The sequence below is a fragment of the Hylobates moloch genome, unplaced genomic scaffold (assembly GCF_009828535.3).
Source record: "Hylobates moloch isolate HMO894 unplaced genomic scaffold, HMol_V3 SCAFFOLD_15, whole genome shotgun sequence".
In the NCBI taxonomy this organism is placed as follows: domain Eukaryota; kingdom Metazoa; phylum Chordata; class Mammalia; order Primates; family Hylobatidae; genus Hylobates; species Hylobates moloch.
This window is the reverse complement of record NW_026652290.1, coordinates 42,586,874-42,603,629: the sequence shown is the minus strand read 5'-3', so window position 1 is coordinate 42,603,629 and position 16,756 is coordinate 42,586,874. Positions and strand designations below refer to the sequence as shown.

Here is a 16,756-nt window from a genome sequence, read left to right as displayed (position 1 = left end):
CAGGCACCCGCCACCACGCCCAGCTAATTTTTTGTATTTTTAGTAGAGACGGGGTTTCACCATGTTAGCCTGGATGGTCTCGATCTCCTGACCTCATGATCCGCCCGTCTCAGCCTACCAAAGTGCTGGGATTACAGGCGTGAGCCACCGCGCCCGGCTTAAACTTACTTATTAAACTACGTTTTGGCTGAAGCTGCTCTTCACTGGGCATCTGTCAAGAATTGAGGTCCATAGATTTGCAGTAAACCCTGCAGATATGACCACCGTCTCATGCCATCTCAAACACTAAATATTCATTTGCTGCCTCCCTTGAAAAGTTATAATTAGCCACGTACCTCTGTAGGAATTAAGTCTATCTTTTGTCAGAGACACACTGTCAAGTTTTTAGCTCAAAGAATACTACGGAGAGGAATCTAGCTTCAGAGGGCAATGCAGAGCTGCTGTCAGTCAGAAATAATAGTTATAATTCATAATAACTAAGGCTTGATCATTACTGATAGAAATTAACTCAGAAGAAGAGTAGCAGTGGAGAGGAATTGGGGAGATGTCAGTCAAAAGATACAGAATTTCAGTTAAACAGGAGAAGTAAGTTCAAGAGATCTATTACAATACCATATGTTGACTATGGTTAATAACAATGTATTGTATTCTTGAAAACTGCTAAGAGAATAGATTTTAAGGGTTCTCACCACAAAAATGGTATGTGAGGTAATGCATATGTTAATTAACTTGATTTTGCCATTTCTCATTGTATACATGTTTCAAATCAACATATTGCACCTGATAAATTATATAAATTTTTGTTTGTCAATTAAAAACATAATTTTAAAGAAGAATGGATGAAGGCATAGGAGAAAGGGCATTTGAAATTGGAGTCTAAACTTTCTTTTTAGGGAAGCAAACAAGCAACAAAATAGATTTCCGAGCTTAGTCCAACAAACATCTGCTTCCATCCTTGGGCTTATCCCTAGGTTGAACTTGACACTCAGGCTAACCTGAAAGTAGTTGTTTTAAAAGACAGGAGGGAGGCTGGGCCCAGTGGCTCATGCCTGTAATCCCAGCACTTTGGGAGGCCGAGGCAGCAGATCACAAGGTCAGGAGATCAAGACCATCCCGGCTAACACAGTGAAACCCTGTCTCTACTAAAAAATACAAAAAATTAGCCAGGCGTGGTGGCATGCACCTGTAGTCCCAGCTACGCGGGAGGCTGAGGCAGGAGAATTGCCTAGCCTAGGGGGCAGAGTGACACTCCATCTCAAAAAAAAAAAAAAGATGGGAGGGAAAAGGGCAGGCTTCCCGGTGCTTGTCTACTAACCTGGCTTAATGTCTCTTTAATGCTTCTAAAACAAAGTTGATATAAAGTAATATAGCAGAAAAATATTTTTAATTATTAACTAGCTAAAAGAGCATGCTATAGCTGTTAATTTCATCACAAGTTCTTTAAAACTTTAAAATTCAAAGATTCATGAAAAAGCTTTTATTCTTTGGCTTCTTAAACTTCTTTAAGTACAACTCAAGCTATCATTGTTAGATCCATAAAGTTCGTTTTTTGTCATGAGAGAAAGAAATATTGAACCTTTCCAATCAAAACACAGAGACTAAAATTAGTGTAAATGTACACAAAATGTTAACTCTTTCACCAATAGCATTGATTTGTTCATATGCATATTAGGACCCAACAGCTAACCATGATCATTATGTAATCTTCCTATTTACATTGTAATTTTAAATATTTTTCTTCACTTACAACTTTATAAAATTTGATGATTTTATTTATATATTTTTTCAATGTAGAGAGCATATTATTCAGCTAAATATCTATTAAGTGTAATCAAACTTAGTGTTTCTCAGCTAAATCCAGCTGGAGATTTAGTCTTTTAAATTAGGTTGCTTTAGTATGAGGTGGATTGCTAAATGTAGGCTACAGTAATTTGAGGGAAACATACTTTGTCTATAGGTACCTGATCACAATAATCTTACTTTTATTTTTAAGAAAATCGTATAAACTTCACATTGATTATCTCCAAAGCTAACAAGTACAAATACCTTAATCAAGAGAGGTTCATTCTGACAAGCTACACTGGCATCTTGGAGAGCTTGCTCATAGTTCTTCATGGTCAAATATAACTCTGCCCGCAGCAGCAATAATGAATTATCATCAGGAGCTGAAAAACAGGAGGAATACAAATCAATAAAAATGACTGCATTTAAAAACAAGTAATCTTAATGTCATTACATATATTAAAGTGTATATATACATATGTATAAAGTAGAAATACAGTATGATACAAAATAAGCATAAAAACAAAATAAGAAAGAAAGTTCTTCCCTCCAATCATATTTAGAGTTTAGTTATTTGATAAGTATATTTTAGACAGCTCCTCTCAGGAAAACAGGAAGAAGATTAACAAGACTTGAAAAAGCACCAAGAAAAACAGACTGCCACTGAGTATTCCTACACACACACGAGCTACATCATCTCCAATAATAAATTCAGCAACTGCTGAATCCTCTTACTGCTATAACTATTTTTAGAAGAGATTTAAAATAATTTTTATGAAAGTATACAAGGAAATTCATGTTTAAGAAACAGAAAAGTAAAACATAATTTTTTTTCTTTTTTTTTCAGACATCGAGTCTCGCTCTGTCGCCCAGGCTGAAGTGCAATGGCATGATCTTGGCTCACTGCAACCTCTGCCTCTTGGGTTCAAGAAATTCTCCTGCCTCAGCCTCCCCAGTAGCTGAGGATTACAGGTATGTGCCACCACGCCCGGCTAATTTTTGTATCTTTAGTAGAGATGGGGTTTCACCATGTTGGCCAGGCTGGTCTCAAACTCCTGACCTCAGGTGATCCACCCGCCTCGGCCTCCCAAAGTGCTGGGGTTACACATGTGAGCCACCATGCCTGGCCCATAATTTGTTTGTCTACACAACTTGGTAGATGTTGATTTGTCCCCATAATTGTACCTAGAGTATATTCTCTTAAGGGGAGAAAGGAAAAAAAAAACTTTTTTCTCTGCATTCCTCAACAGCAGAGGTCCTGATAACGACTCACATGCTGCCACAGACTTAAGTCCAGCTATACAGAAGCCAAGACTGGCTCTCTCTTTGAACTGACTTGCAGTCTATGAAGTATTGACTTGGCAGGGTCCCATGGAAAATGCAGGAAGCCAGACCTCAGAAAGGCAGAACCATCACAGCCATTTTCCATTTTCCACAGCCATTTTCCCCATACAGTGGGGCCTGGCTCACTCTACCTTTGCCCACCTATGAATCTTGTAGGAGGGCTACAGCTATGCATTTTAGTTCAACCACAAATTCCTGAGCTCCTAAGATGTGTTCTCATCCCTCTACCTAATGTATGTTTTCAGTTTCCTCCAAAACCTTGACCTTGATTCTTTTCAAACTACTCACCTGGTGCTTTCCAATGCTACCAGCCTCCTTTTAGTTTATGGTAGGTAACTGAGCAAACACGCACCAAAGAACTTATGCATAAAGATATTACATCAAGACATGGTGAAAAGTAACTACTTATAAATGTGTCATCACCACATATGTGTAATATAGAGAAGGTATAACAAGAAAAAAGTAGAAGGGGAAAGAAACAGCCAGAGTTAAACAATACAATTTGAATTATTAAGAGAGACATTGCTGGGTATGCATAACTGGCTAGAGCAGGTGGCAGAAACTTTTTTTCTGTAACAGGCCAGATAGTAACTATTTTAGGCTTTGCAGGCAAAGAGGCAAACTGAAGGATATTGTATAGATACTTGTTTAACAAGAAGGAAAACAAATTTTGACAGATTTCTTATTGATGCAATTTAAAATATGGTAACAATAATTTAAGCACTTTTTTGTAATACAGATAAACTAATGAGAAGAATGGAATTCTTGTTTGGGGAATAACATTTTTCTTAAGTTTCCAAGTTAGTGTTTCCTATCATCAAAACAACTGAAAATATTCATCTGTTAATTATGATCTAACATGAGATTTTATGTATTTCATCTTTGAAAATGCACACAGTAACTGTGAAATGCTGGCATCAATTCATATGATTTTAAATTGAGCATTTTAATTGCTGGGAAGACATTATAGAATTCTATTAGATTCTCCTCATGGCATCTGCCTTTTTAGCATGTTATTAGATTATTTCCAACTAAAAGATCGGTGAAAATGTCTCAATCACACAGTTAAATGCATTTTGAAATACACAATTCTCCTTTGGAGATTTCCAAAAATCCAAAGGAGATTTGGGGAAAAAAAATGTGATACTTACTATAATGCCGATTTTTTCCCAAATCTTCCAAAGGAGATTTGGAAAAAAAAATTGGAAAAAAAAAATGTACTCCTGGAAGTATAGTTTTTTAGGCTTGGGTTATGCCTGCCGCAAACCTTTGTGAGAATGGAGATCTCATATCCTGTTTCCACTTGGCTAAAGTTTCTTATTAGTCCAATCTGCCAATGGATTCTCTTGAATATTTTAAACAAGAATGTCATGCACAATTCACTCTTTTTCATTCTAGTATTTATACTATTTCCTCATACTCTCATATTGCAATAATAGTGACAGCATTTTCTCTTATTCTTGAATTTAAAAAGCATGTGTCTAATGTTTTAACATAAAATATGTTTGTTGTAAGTTTCTGAGAGAAAATATTTATCAAGTTAGATGATTTCTCTCCTATTCCTAGTTTTCTCTAAGGACTTTATAACAAGTAGGTGTTGAATTTTATAGACTGTTTTCAGCATCTGAGAGATTACATATAGTTATCCCCTTCAACCTGTTATGGTGAATTACTCTGAAAGATTTGTCTAGTACTGAATTATCCTTATGGTCCTAGTATAAACTCTTCTTGGTCTTAACTCTTATTACACTGCTGGACTCAAAATACTAAGAAACTTAATTAGGATTTTGACATCTATATACATATGTAAGACTAGCCTATACATTTTTTTTCCTTGTGCAAGCTTTACCTGATTGTGGTGTCAAGATTATACTAACCTTATTAAATGAGATGAAAATCTTCCCACATTTTTCTATGATCTGAAATAAGATGGAAATTAGTCATTGAAAGCTGTAAAGACTTGCTTGACCTTAGCGCCTTTTCAGCAGAAGAGAATCCCTGAGGAGCATTTCAATTTTTTTATAGGCTTTTACTTCTTCATGGATAACTTTTGATAATTTGTATTTTCCTTAAAATCATCCTTTTTATATAAGTTTTAAAATCTTTTATAAATATCCTTTTATGTCCGCAATGATGCTTCTTTATTCCTTATGGTATTTATGCCTTGCTTTTTCTTCAACACATTTGTCAAATATTTGTCCCCTAATGGTCTTTGTAATGAATCAGTTTCTCACCTGTTAACTCAATTTTTTCTGTTTCACTAATATCTTGTTCATTATTCCTTTGCTCATACTATCTTTGTGTTAGCTTAATTAATCTTGATAAATCTTCTGGTGTTAGAAATACATTTCATTAACATTTATTTTTAATCATTCTTTTCTAATGAATACATTTAAGTCTCTACTCCTCACATTCTAAAGGGTGCTTTAACTGAAGTCCAAATTTCATAAAATTCACTTCCCATCTACACTTGATCTTAGCCAAAAGGCCAAGAAACAATCACTTCTCATCTAGACACTGAATAAATCACTGTTTTATTTGTTGACTTCCACCATTTGGCGATATTTGTGAGGACAGCACTTCACAATTTAGTATTTTAAAACACATAAAATAAATGCCTACATATTTTCTAAGGAGTAAACCTTAGGCTTAACAAAACTAAAGGAATTCTCCAAGGATCCCTCAAAACTAAGTGGAAGAGGAAGTGCAAATTAAAAGTCTTTGTGTAGAGAAAACATACGGAAGAAAAATGTACATATGTACTTTCCAAAGAATTGGTGCAAAATTTCAGTAGGTTCACCAACTAACCCCTCTATGAGGAAATGTCATAAGAGGGCAGCCTAAGACCCAGGCTTTGAGAGGAAAAGAAGAGATGTCTACCACATTTGTGTTTAGGGTTGACCAAAGGCTGTTTTCCAACTGCAACCCAGAGCCACTGTTGTACTAGGAGCTAGGGTTACTGCTATAAAATCTGTCAAATGTGTGCAGTGGTGAGAAATGAATTACATGTTATTTTAAACAAGTTAAATGAGCCAGGCGTAGTGGCTAATGCCTGTAATCCCAACACTTTGGGAGGCCGAGGTGGGCGGATCACTTGAGGTCAGAAGTTTGAGGCCAGTCTGGCCAATATGGTGAGACCCCATCTCTACTAAAAGTAAAAAAATTAGTCAGGTGTGGTGGAACATGCCTGTAATTCCAGCTACTTGGGAGGCTGAGGCATGAGAATTGCTTGAACCTGGGAGGTGGAGGTTGCAGTGAGCCAAGACTGTGCCACTGCACTCCAGTCTGGGTGACAGAGTGAGACCCAGTTTCAAATAAATAAATAAATAAATAAACAAACAAACAAACGGACACATAAAGCAATAAAAACTGGGTAGTGTTCTCTATGAAAAGAAAGAATAAGTGGCAATACTCCTCAAAACCTATTTATTCAAATTGCTGGAAGACTGTAATTACAGAGTCAAGTCCACAAATCTTAGGTGTATATCTTCAAGCTTTACATATGTACCCGTGCCATCATCATGCAGATCATTCCCAGGGCCTAAGAAGGTTCCCTAGTGCACTATTCCACTTAGTGTGCCCCTGCTAAAGGTAACCGCCATTCTCACCTGTCACTTTGGATTACTTTATCCTGTTTTCTAACTTCTATAAATGGATATTTATAAATGGAATGTACTTTTTTGTATCTGACTTTTCACTAAATTATCATTCTGTGAGATTCATTCTTATTGTTATATATCTCAGTAATATGTTTAATCTTTAAATAAAATTTAAAAATTGCTGTGTAATGTTACACTGTATGACTTGTTTTATTTACTCATTCTACTAGTGATGAACAATTGAACTGTTCCCCAAATGTTTCTGGCATATATAAATAAAGCTGCAATGAACATTCCTGTACACATATTTTGATGGACATAAGCATTCATTTTTATCTAGTATATACTCAAAAGTAGAAATGCCACATCAGAGGTTGTATGAGTTTAGCTCTAGCAGGTGCTAACAAACACATTTCTTAAGTTGTCGTACAAATTTATGCTTCCATCAGTAATTTAAGAGTTCCAATTGCTGCAAATAAAAACTAAGTATTGCCAGTTCTTTTCATTTCAGCTACTCTGGTGGGGATGTACTAACTTATTTTCATTTTAATTTGCATTTGAGCACTAATTATGTTGTGCAGTCTTTTAGATGTTAATTGCTCACTTTGAGATCTAGTTTTATAAAGCATCTGTTTAACTCTTTGCCTATTACGTAGTTTCAGCTAAAGTTGTTTCTATCAATGGTGTTAAGTGAGTCCTTACTGTGTTTAGACAGATCGGCTTTTTCTTTTTGAATCATAGGCAATATTTATTCTGCATTAGAGGTCTCAGTAAGATATTTGTATGCTCATCCCCTTCTCACTCTTTTGGAGGCCTCTGAGGAACAAAAGTTTTATGGTTATGCTTTTTGTGTCTTATTTAAGAAACAACTGCCTACCCCAAGTCCTTGAAAACAGTCTCCTATGACTCCTAGATACTTAATTGTAATTTTGTTATATGATGTGAGATAGGTATTCAGGCTTATTTTTTTCCATATAAAAAAGCAACTGACTCTTTTTTCCCCATTGAATTTTTCCCCATTGAATTCCATTAGCATCTCTGTAGAAAATCAAGAGACTGTATATGTGAGAGTCAGTTTCAATGTGTCTACTTTTAAGCCAATACAATGCTGTCCTAATTACTGCAGCATTATAGTAAGTATTGGTATCTGCCAGTGTAAATCCTCCAGCTTTGTTGTTTTTCTTCATTGTTGCCTTGGCCATTCATCAATTTCCACCAAAAACATTGGCTAGGATTTTCTCTGAGATAGCACTGAATTTACCATTCAATCAGCAGAGAACTGACGTCTTGCCAACACTGAGTTTTGCAATCCATGAAAAAATGATATATCTATCCATTTAAGTCTGCTTTAATTTCTCTCAGAAATGTTTCATGTTTTCAGTGTATTGAAATGAAATTTTCAGTGTAGAGGTATTAAACATCTTTCAGATATTTCAGGATTTATTCCAAGGAATTTGTTTACATAAATTGTTTAAATTTTTTTTCCTATTGCTTTTTTCTAAGTATATAGTTATCTTCGATAACCTCTATATTGACCTTGTAGTCAGCAATCTGGATAAATCATTTATAATTTCTAATAGTTCCTACATTCTTCTGGAGTTTCTATGTACGCCAGGTCATCTACAAATAATGACAGATTTTGTTTTATCTTTTATTTTTCCAATCTTAATACATAGCTATCTAGAATCTCCAGTGAAATGCTGAGTGGCAGTGAGAATAAAACACTGTTACCTTCTCATTCAATGGGAAAACATTTCATCATTAATTATGATAGCTGCTATCTCATTTTTGTAGACTTTTAACAAATTAAGAAAGTTCCTTTTTATTTGTAGTTTCCTGAGAGATGCATCATATCATTTTTCTTTTTTCTGTAAAGATGGTGAATTACATTGCTTGATTTTTCCAGGATTAAACAAAACTTAACCTGCTTGTTACTGATGTGATATTCTTTAAGGATATCAATGGATTCAGTTTGCTAATATTTTGTTTAGGATTTTTGCAACTATATTCTTAAGAAACATTGGGCTGTATTTTTCCTGTCTTGTTACTGATTTTGGCTCCTTTATTTCCTTCTTTGTACTCTCTTTGGATTCTATTTGCTTTTCTTTTCCTAGCATCTTGAAATGGAAGCCTAGAGATCACTGACTATCAGCTGTTCTTTTGTAGTATGGGCATTTAAAACAGTAAGTTTCCCTCTAAGCACTGTTGCATTGCATCCCATAGTGTTTGATATTTGCATTTTCATTATCTTTCAGGCAAATTAGAAAATTTTCTGGCCGGGTGCGGTGGTTCACACCTGTAATCCCAGCACTTTGGGAGGCAGAAGCAGGTGGATCACGAGGTCAGAGATCGAGACCATCTTGGCTAACACAGTGAAACCCTGTCTCTACTAAAAATACAAAAAATTAGCCAGGCGTGGTGGCAGGCGCCTGTAGTCCCAGCTACTGGGGAGGCTGAGGCAGGAGAATGACATGAACCTGGGAGGCAGAGCTTGCAGTGTGCTGAGATCGTGCCACTGCACTCCAGCCTAGGCAACAGCGTGAGACTCCATCTCAAAAAAAAAAAAAAGGAAAATTTTCGAATAATTATTAGAAATTCTAATAATTCTAATAATTATTAATTAGAAAATTTTCTACTTTATGTTGTGATTCATTTTACCCATCATTATATAAAAATATATTGCTTAATTTCAAAATATTTGAAGATATTCTATTTATCTGCTATTTAATTTTAGTTTAAGTCCACAGTGTTTAAAGAACATATACAGTCTGATTTTAATGTTTTAATATTTATTACGACTTCTTTCATGGCCTAATCCAGCAGTTGGCAAACACAACCACAGGCCAACTCCAACACTCTGCCTATGGTCATGGGAGCCTAAATGGCTGTGTTTTTGCAGTAGTTGTATGTAGTGAGACATATTAATTAAATCAAAGTGCTGAAGTATGTTGTATCTATATCCTTACCTATTTTTCAATCCTTACTTTATCAGTTACTAAAAGTTTTGTTCAACATCTCCAATTATTTCCCCTTTTGCTTTTGTCTCCTTTTGTTCTCTCCGTATGTGTGTGTGTACACTTGTTGTTAGGTGCATAAAAATTTAGGCATATTATTATACATTTTTTTTCTGTTGAACTGGCCCATTCATCATAAATGTCTTTATTTCTTCTGATATTCCTTGCCTTAAAGAATACTTTATCTGAGAGTCACTTTGCCATATCAGGCTTTTTTTTTTTTTTGGTCAGTCTTTGTTGCCATCCTACTAATTTTAACTTTTTTTTGTGTTCTTACACCTAAAGTTTACCTCCTGTGTAAACAGCATGTAGCTATACTTCACTTAATCCAATCTGCCAACATTTAGTTTTTAAATGGAAAATTTAGGTCTTCACATTTAATGTAAATTAAATCCCCATTTTTCTATTCCTTTTCTAGTTGTCCCACTTATTCTCTGCTTATCTATTCTTCCCTCCCATTTTCTTTTGGATTAATCAAGTATTACTTTACTATTCCACTATAGCTTTTTAATTTTACCTTCCTATTGGTGGTTACCCAAGACAGCAGAATATGCAAACCTGATTTAGCAGTCTACCTTAAATTAGTACTGTTACTACCTCCAAAACAGTGTACAAAACATACAACAATTTAACTGTATTTACCCATTCTGACTTTGTACTATTGCCATATCTTTCACTTTTATGTATGTTACAAATACCACAAGATATTATTATTGTTATTTGAAATAGTCAATATTGTCTTATATTGTTACACCTTCTAGCACTCTTTACTCTGTGCATTAGTTTCATGCTTCCAAATGGATACTCTTCCTTTAGCCTGAAGACTTCCCCTCAGTATAACATGAAATGCAATTCTGATGGTAATAAAATCCTTTAGCTTGAGTTACCTCTTTGGTTTAAAGCACCTTGATTTTGTCTTCATTTGTGAAAAATATTTTCAGCTGGGTAACGAATTCCAGCTAGGTTTTTTTTTTTCTTTCAGCACTTTAAAGACATTATTCCATTATCTTCTAGCTTCAATAATTTTGTCTAAAAGTCAACTGTCAGTCTTCTATGATTCCTTCGAAGGAAATATGTCTTGTCTTCTCTAATTGCATTTAAATTCTCTTTATCTTTGATTTTCAGGAACTGACTATAATGTACTTGGATGGGTTTTGTGTGTATGTTTGTGTGTACACTTGTGTCCACCCTGTTGGGCTTAGTGAACTTTTTGATTCAGTGATTTAAAGTTTCTCATCAGATTTGGAAAATTCTCAATTACTTTTTTCTTTAAATATTTCTCTTGCCCTTCCCCTCTCTCTTCTTCCAGGATTCCAATTTCATAGATGTTGGAACTTTTGTCTGTGCCTCACATAACTCTCATGCTCTCTTTCATTCTTCTTCTGTGATTCAGTTTAGATATTTTCTGTTAACTTGCTTCTGAGTTTTCTCATTCAGACTTCTGATGTGTGCCATCTGGTTTGTAATAAATCTAATTAATTCTCAACTTCAGATATTGTATTTTGAATTTCCAGAATACCCACTTGGTTCTTTTTTATAGACAATTGTCTTCTGAATGCTTTATATTTTCATACATTTATTTACTTACCTCTTTTAACATACGTACTAGTTATTTTAAATTCCGCTCATAACTTATTGGCCAAAAGTAGTCACATGGCTCCATCTAATCACAAGTGGACCAGGAAGTGCAATCCTACCTTGTTTGGGGAAGGTATAGAAATAGACCAGCACTAATGACTACCACACTTGGCTAAGGTCACATAATAAATAAGTATCAGAAGCCAGGTGTGGTGGCTCATGCCTATAATCCCAGCACTTTGGGAGGCTGAGGCAGGCAGATCGCTTGAGGACAGGAGTTGGAGATCAGCCTGGACAACATAGTGAAACACATCTCTACTAAAAACACACACAAAAAATACGAGGCATGGTGGTGCATGCCTGTAATCCCAGTTACCTGAAAGGCTGAGGCACGAGAATCACTCTTGAACCCAGGAGGCAGAGGTTGCAGTGAGCCGAGATCATGTCACTGAAGTCCAGTCTGGGTGACAGAGTGAGACCTTGTCTAAAAAAAAAGGCCAGGCACGGCGGCTCACGCCTGATATCCCAGCACTTTGGGAGGCTGAGGCGGGCGGATCACAAGGTCAGGAGATCGAGACCATCCTGGCCAACATGGTGAAACCCCGTCTCTACCAAAAATACAAAAATTAGCCGGGCGTGGTGGTGCGTGCCTGTAATCCCAGCTACTCGGGAGGCTGAGGCAGGAGAATTGCTTGAACCAGGGAGTCGGAGGTTGTAGAGCCACGCCACTACACTCCAGCCTGGTGACAGAGCCAGACACCGTCTCAAAAAAAAAAAAAAAAAGTCAGAGCTTGGATCTAAACACAGGTATTTCTGATTCCAAACATTTGTGAACCTCTTTTTTTTTTTTTTTTTTTTTCATGAAAACCTCTTTAAAAGGGCTAATTTATTTTGAAATTAAATGTTTTCGTAAAATTTTAAGCTAATCTTTGAACAGAAAAATGAATACATTCGATGTAAGTTCTCATATGAATTTACTGAAATGGCTTATTTTAAAAACTTTTAAATTAGGTCTCATATATACACAGAAAAGCTAAAAATATAAGTATATAGTGCAATGAACTATTGCAAAGTGAACACACTTGTGTATCCATCCCCTAAATCAAGAAACAGAACATCACCACTACCCCACAGTTCTCTCTCATACTTCCTCACAATCACTATTCCCTTTTCATCCCCCCAAGGTAACCATTGTCCTTACTTCTAACATCCTACAGTAATTTTGTCTGTTTGGACTTACAGATAAATAGGATCATATAGTAAAAACGCTTGAGTCTGGCTTCTTCCACTTAACATTATGTTTGTGAGATGTGTCCACACTGTAGTTTGTAACTGTAGCTGATTTATTTTCTTTCTGTATAGTATGCTATGAAAACATAATCATATATTCACTCTTACTGGACATTTGGGTTGTGTGCACTTTTGGGGTATCTCTAACAATGACATACACTCTTGTATCTACTTGCACATTCTTTTGGGGACACATATGCATATACCTCTTTGAAACTATTTGGCCAAGGACAGGCTTAACATCTGTAGATACTACCAAATATTTTTCAGGGGTATAATTTGCAGTCCCATTAGCAGCATATAAATATCACAGTTTTCATTTTTCTACATCTTCTCCAACATCTAAATATAGATGAAGTATTTCCGATGAAAATTTGGTGTTGGAATTGGGTAGCGCAGTAAATGCAAAATATATAATGAATTTCAAAAGCTTAGTTTAAAAAAGTAAAATCTCAATTATTTTTTAAAATTGAAGGCATGCTGAAATAATATTTTGTATGCATAGGGTTAAAATTGCTAAAATAAATTTCACCTGCTTTTTTCACCCTTTTAATGTAGCTACAAGAAAATTCCAAATTATGTGTGGCTTACACAATAGTTCTAATTGGATAGTGCTGCTCTAACACCATCAATACCTACATTAGTAGAAAACTAAAAATTATGCCTGTTAAAGTGTGGATATGTTGGTTGCAAAAACTACAGAATACTCGTTAGAAAAGCTGAGTTAAGTGCTCTATTCCAGCAGAGAATATCCCAATTTAGATACAGATATTGAGCACTTGTTAAATATTTGGATCTTTTTTTTTTTGCAAGACAAAATTGAATGCTAGTCACTTTATAATTTGTGCCTTCTAAAAGGGAAAACCTTAATCCTAAGTTTAAAATAAAATGCACACTGACTATAGCATGGTAGAAGATTATTTTAGTAACAAGAGATTCAACAAGTCTTCTCTGCTAGTGCTTTAAATCATACATGCCCTATTATAAAACCGGTGAAACCAGAAAGCAAACCGTCCTCCTCACACTGCCTAAAACAACTGCCAGTGGAGCACATACTCATATGTCAAAGCCAAAACGATGATAGAAGTTTGGTCTTCCTTTCAGCTAAACAGTGTTAACAGGTGGTGGTTGGGTGAAGGCAGGAGAGTGCCTGTTGCTGGCCTTAGGCCTCAGATAAGTAAGGGAATGACTGAATGAACAATTTAAAACTACATACACTAGTCAGTGTAACTATCTAGTAAGTTAAATACGCCATGACATCTAATGATGGCCTCTGAGACACAGAGCAGGCTAGAGCCGGAGCGTGTGACGTGATTACAGCAGAGTGGAGGGGGTTCCTTCCTGGCTATATTAGCTGAAACCCAAAGCAAATCTTGCCCCAGCACAAGGCACCCCTTTCCGCGCCTCTAGCGTGTCAGCTATGTGCATTTTCCTTCAGGATGAGCAAAAATATTTCGTCATCCTCCCCACTCCTCAACAGCGCAGAAGGTGCCGAAAGGCAATTACAGGACCTTACAGAGCTGCTCCGGGGACCGCGGGAAACTTACCAGCATCCTGGAAAAGACAAAACCAGTGGGGTGCACGTGGCCTCTCCTGGCTGCAGGGTGTGGCCGCCCCCACCTTTCACCTTCCCATCGTTAGGAAGCAAAGTGACCCCTAAGCCTGGACAAAGCTCTCGAAAGCCCAAAGCCTGTCGGGCCCATCGGCCAGCTCCCCACCCCGCTGCTGGGCCCGACAGGTGTAGAGCAGGCGGACCCGCCCCGCAGCAGACTCACCCAGCTCCAGGGCCTGGTCGCACCTGAGCAGCGCGGCCTCCGGCTGCTGCTGGCGCTGCAGGCTCCGTGCCTGGCCTGCCAGCCTGCGCAGCCGGCACTCGGCCGGGAAGCACTTTTCCAGCAGGCCGCTCAGCACCACGTTCACACGCCGCGCCTGCGGCCGCGCGGGCCCCGGCTCCACGCAGCGCTTGCAGACTGTGAGCCCGCAGGGCAGCGTCACCGGCTTATGCAGCAGCCGCCGGCAGCGCGGGCAGCCGAGCAGGTCGCGGGGCGCGCGGGGCTCCGGGGCCGGCCCTCCCTCGCCCGGCGCCTCGGGCTCGCCGCCCGGGTTCTCCGCGGACAGCGGCCGCTCACGCAGGCCCACGGCGCGCACCAGGCCGCCCGCCAGCTCCTCCAGCTCCTCCGGCCGCAGCGCCCCGAGCCGCGCGGCGCCGCGGAACGCGCCCAGGGCCTCGGGGAGGCGGCCAGCGCGGGCCAGCGCGTCCCCCAGCCTCAGGCACAGGCCGCGGTCCGGCTGCGCCAGACCGGCTAGCATGGAGCGAAAGAGCTCGGCTGCCATCTCGTACTCGCCCGCGCGGAAGGCCTCGTCGCCCTCCTCTAAGCGCTGGGCGATCGGCTCCGCGCGGTCGCAGCCAGGACACTGGGGCGGCGGCGGCGGCGGGACCGGCTCGGGGCTCATCACCGCGGGGCTGCGACGACGCGGGTCCGGAGCGAAGGCGAGGAGCAGGGAGGATGCGCTGCTGCTGGGAACTGGCCGGCGGGCGCGCGGTCTCAGCCTTCGCCAGCAGCCACGCGCGTCTGGGGGCGGCGCGCTGCGAGCGGCTGAGACCGCGGGCGGGGGCGGGCGCGGGCGCCTGGCTTGGGCAGCGTCCTCAGCGCGGCGTGGGCGGCGAGCCTCGCAGGGCTGCAGCCGTTCCGGGGCGGGGGCCGGGACAGGCACCGCGGGCGCAATCTGAGCCCCTGCCCACGCGCGGCGGCCTCCCAGTCCCGGGGGCTTAGGTAACCCAGGTCGCTGCGGGAACGCAGTGACCGCGCTCCAGGTCCGCGTCTCCTGCGATGCTTCCCCTCTTCGCCTGGAGGCCCCTGCGCGACTGCGCGCCTCTCCTCTGCCCGCCGCCTCCCCGCAGAGGTGCCGGGCCCTGGGAGCAGGTGGCCTTGGCCGCGGGCTGCTGGCGCGCCGGCTCCGCGGCACCTGCTCTTCCCCAGAGGCCTGGCTGCCCCTACAACCTGTGGCTCTGCTCAAGCGAGAACCCAGGAAAAGTCACCAAACGCATCACGCATCTCTAGCTTCGACTTAGGAAATTGTCCTAAATGACTGGGGAGGCTGAAGTGGGCACCCAGAGGCCCCGCCTCAGCGAGCTTCTCTTAACTCTAGGCTGAGGCCTTTGAGAACTCATTTTAACAGAGAACGTGGAGGGCCAAGAGAACCAGATAGCAGGAGGAGGAGGGATTTGAGAAATGGACAATTGTATTGTGCCCTTGATTAGGAAGCAGAAATAGAATTATAAATAGAATTCTAATTAATAGAATAGAAATAGAAAGTGTGCCCTAGCATGGAGTACTGCAGACATAAGTTGCTGGGGAGAGGGAGTTAAACGCTCCGCTGGTGTACAAGCAAGGATTAAATTAAAATCCTCTGTGCGCCTTAACCGGGTTCAGAATTTCTCTTATATAGCCTATATATTTCTCCTATATAGCCTGCTCCCTTCTTCCTGTTGTCACAGTATCTGTTTTATCCTGTGTATTTGAATACAATAAAATGCATTACGATATTCTAGAATTCATACTACTGTTCATATTTCAAGAATAAATTTTTTAAAAACTTGGAGAGGTTTTTCTACATCTAAAACTGCTGGCTAAAGAAAATATAAAATACGTCGACCACATCTGGCTTTGGGAAAGGAGAAATGCCTCATTAAGTGAGAGAACATTTTAGACCAGTTCCTAAAAGGGAAAAAGAGGCAATTTTTGGCCAGCCCTCTAGTTCTACAATAAACAAATGCATAGTACCCCCCTCCTTTTCCATGAAGGATTTCCCCCAGCTGTCTACTTAACTTAATTGATAACAGTCTACTGTTTGGGTCTCTTTTTCCTTACTGAATTATTTCAAATTCACTTTTTCAATCACTGTTTGGATTTTTATCTGCTTTCTTTATAAAATAACAATACACTTATATTTGAGGGTGATTTATCCATCAAATTCACAACCAACAATCAGGAAGCAATGGGGAAAAAGCTTCAGAGCACAGACCATACAGTAAAGATTGTGAAACCTTATGATCTCAGATCCTATTTGTTCTTATTTTAGACCAATGTCTAGCAAGAGAACAGAAAGAAGTTTGCTGGAGGTATGCCTGCTGAGAGCAAGAAGTGT

The 16,756-nt window shown here is 39.6% G+C and overlaps 1 protein-coding gene across 2 annotated transcripts in view; it reads right to left on the bottom strand.

Moving 5' to 3' along the window:
* LONRF2 (LON peptidase N-terminal domain and ring finger 2) overlaps nt 1-15,151 on the bottom strand; it is a 48,602-nt gene extending 33,451 nt beyond the window's left edge. Inside the window, exons 1-2 of one of the 2 annotated variants that reach the window (XM_032176967.2) lie at nt 14,383-15,151; nt 2,047-2,165 (exon numbers count right to left, since the gene is read on the bottom strand). In XM_032176967.2, coding sequence (XP_032032858.1) covers nt 2,047-2,165; nt 14,383-15,061 — 798 coding nt within the window. In that variant the 5' untranslated portion in view covers nt 15,062-15,151. Of the gene's footprint in view, nt 1-2,046; nt 2,166-5,003; nt 5,263-14,382 lie in introns of those variants that run through there. The other variant, XM_032176968.2, reaches the window with a different exon arrangement.
* Nucleotides 15,152-16,756: the final 1,605 nt, after the last annotated feature.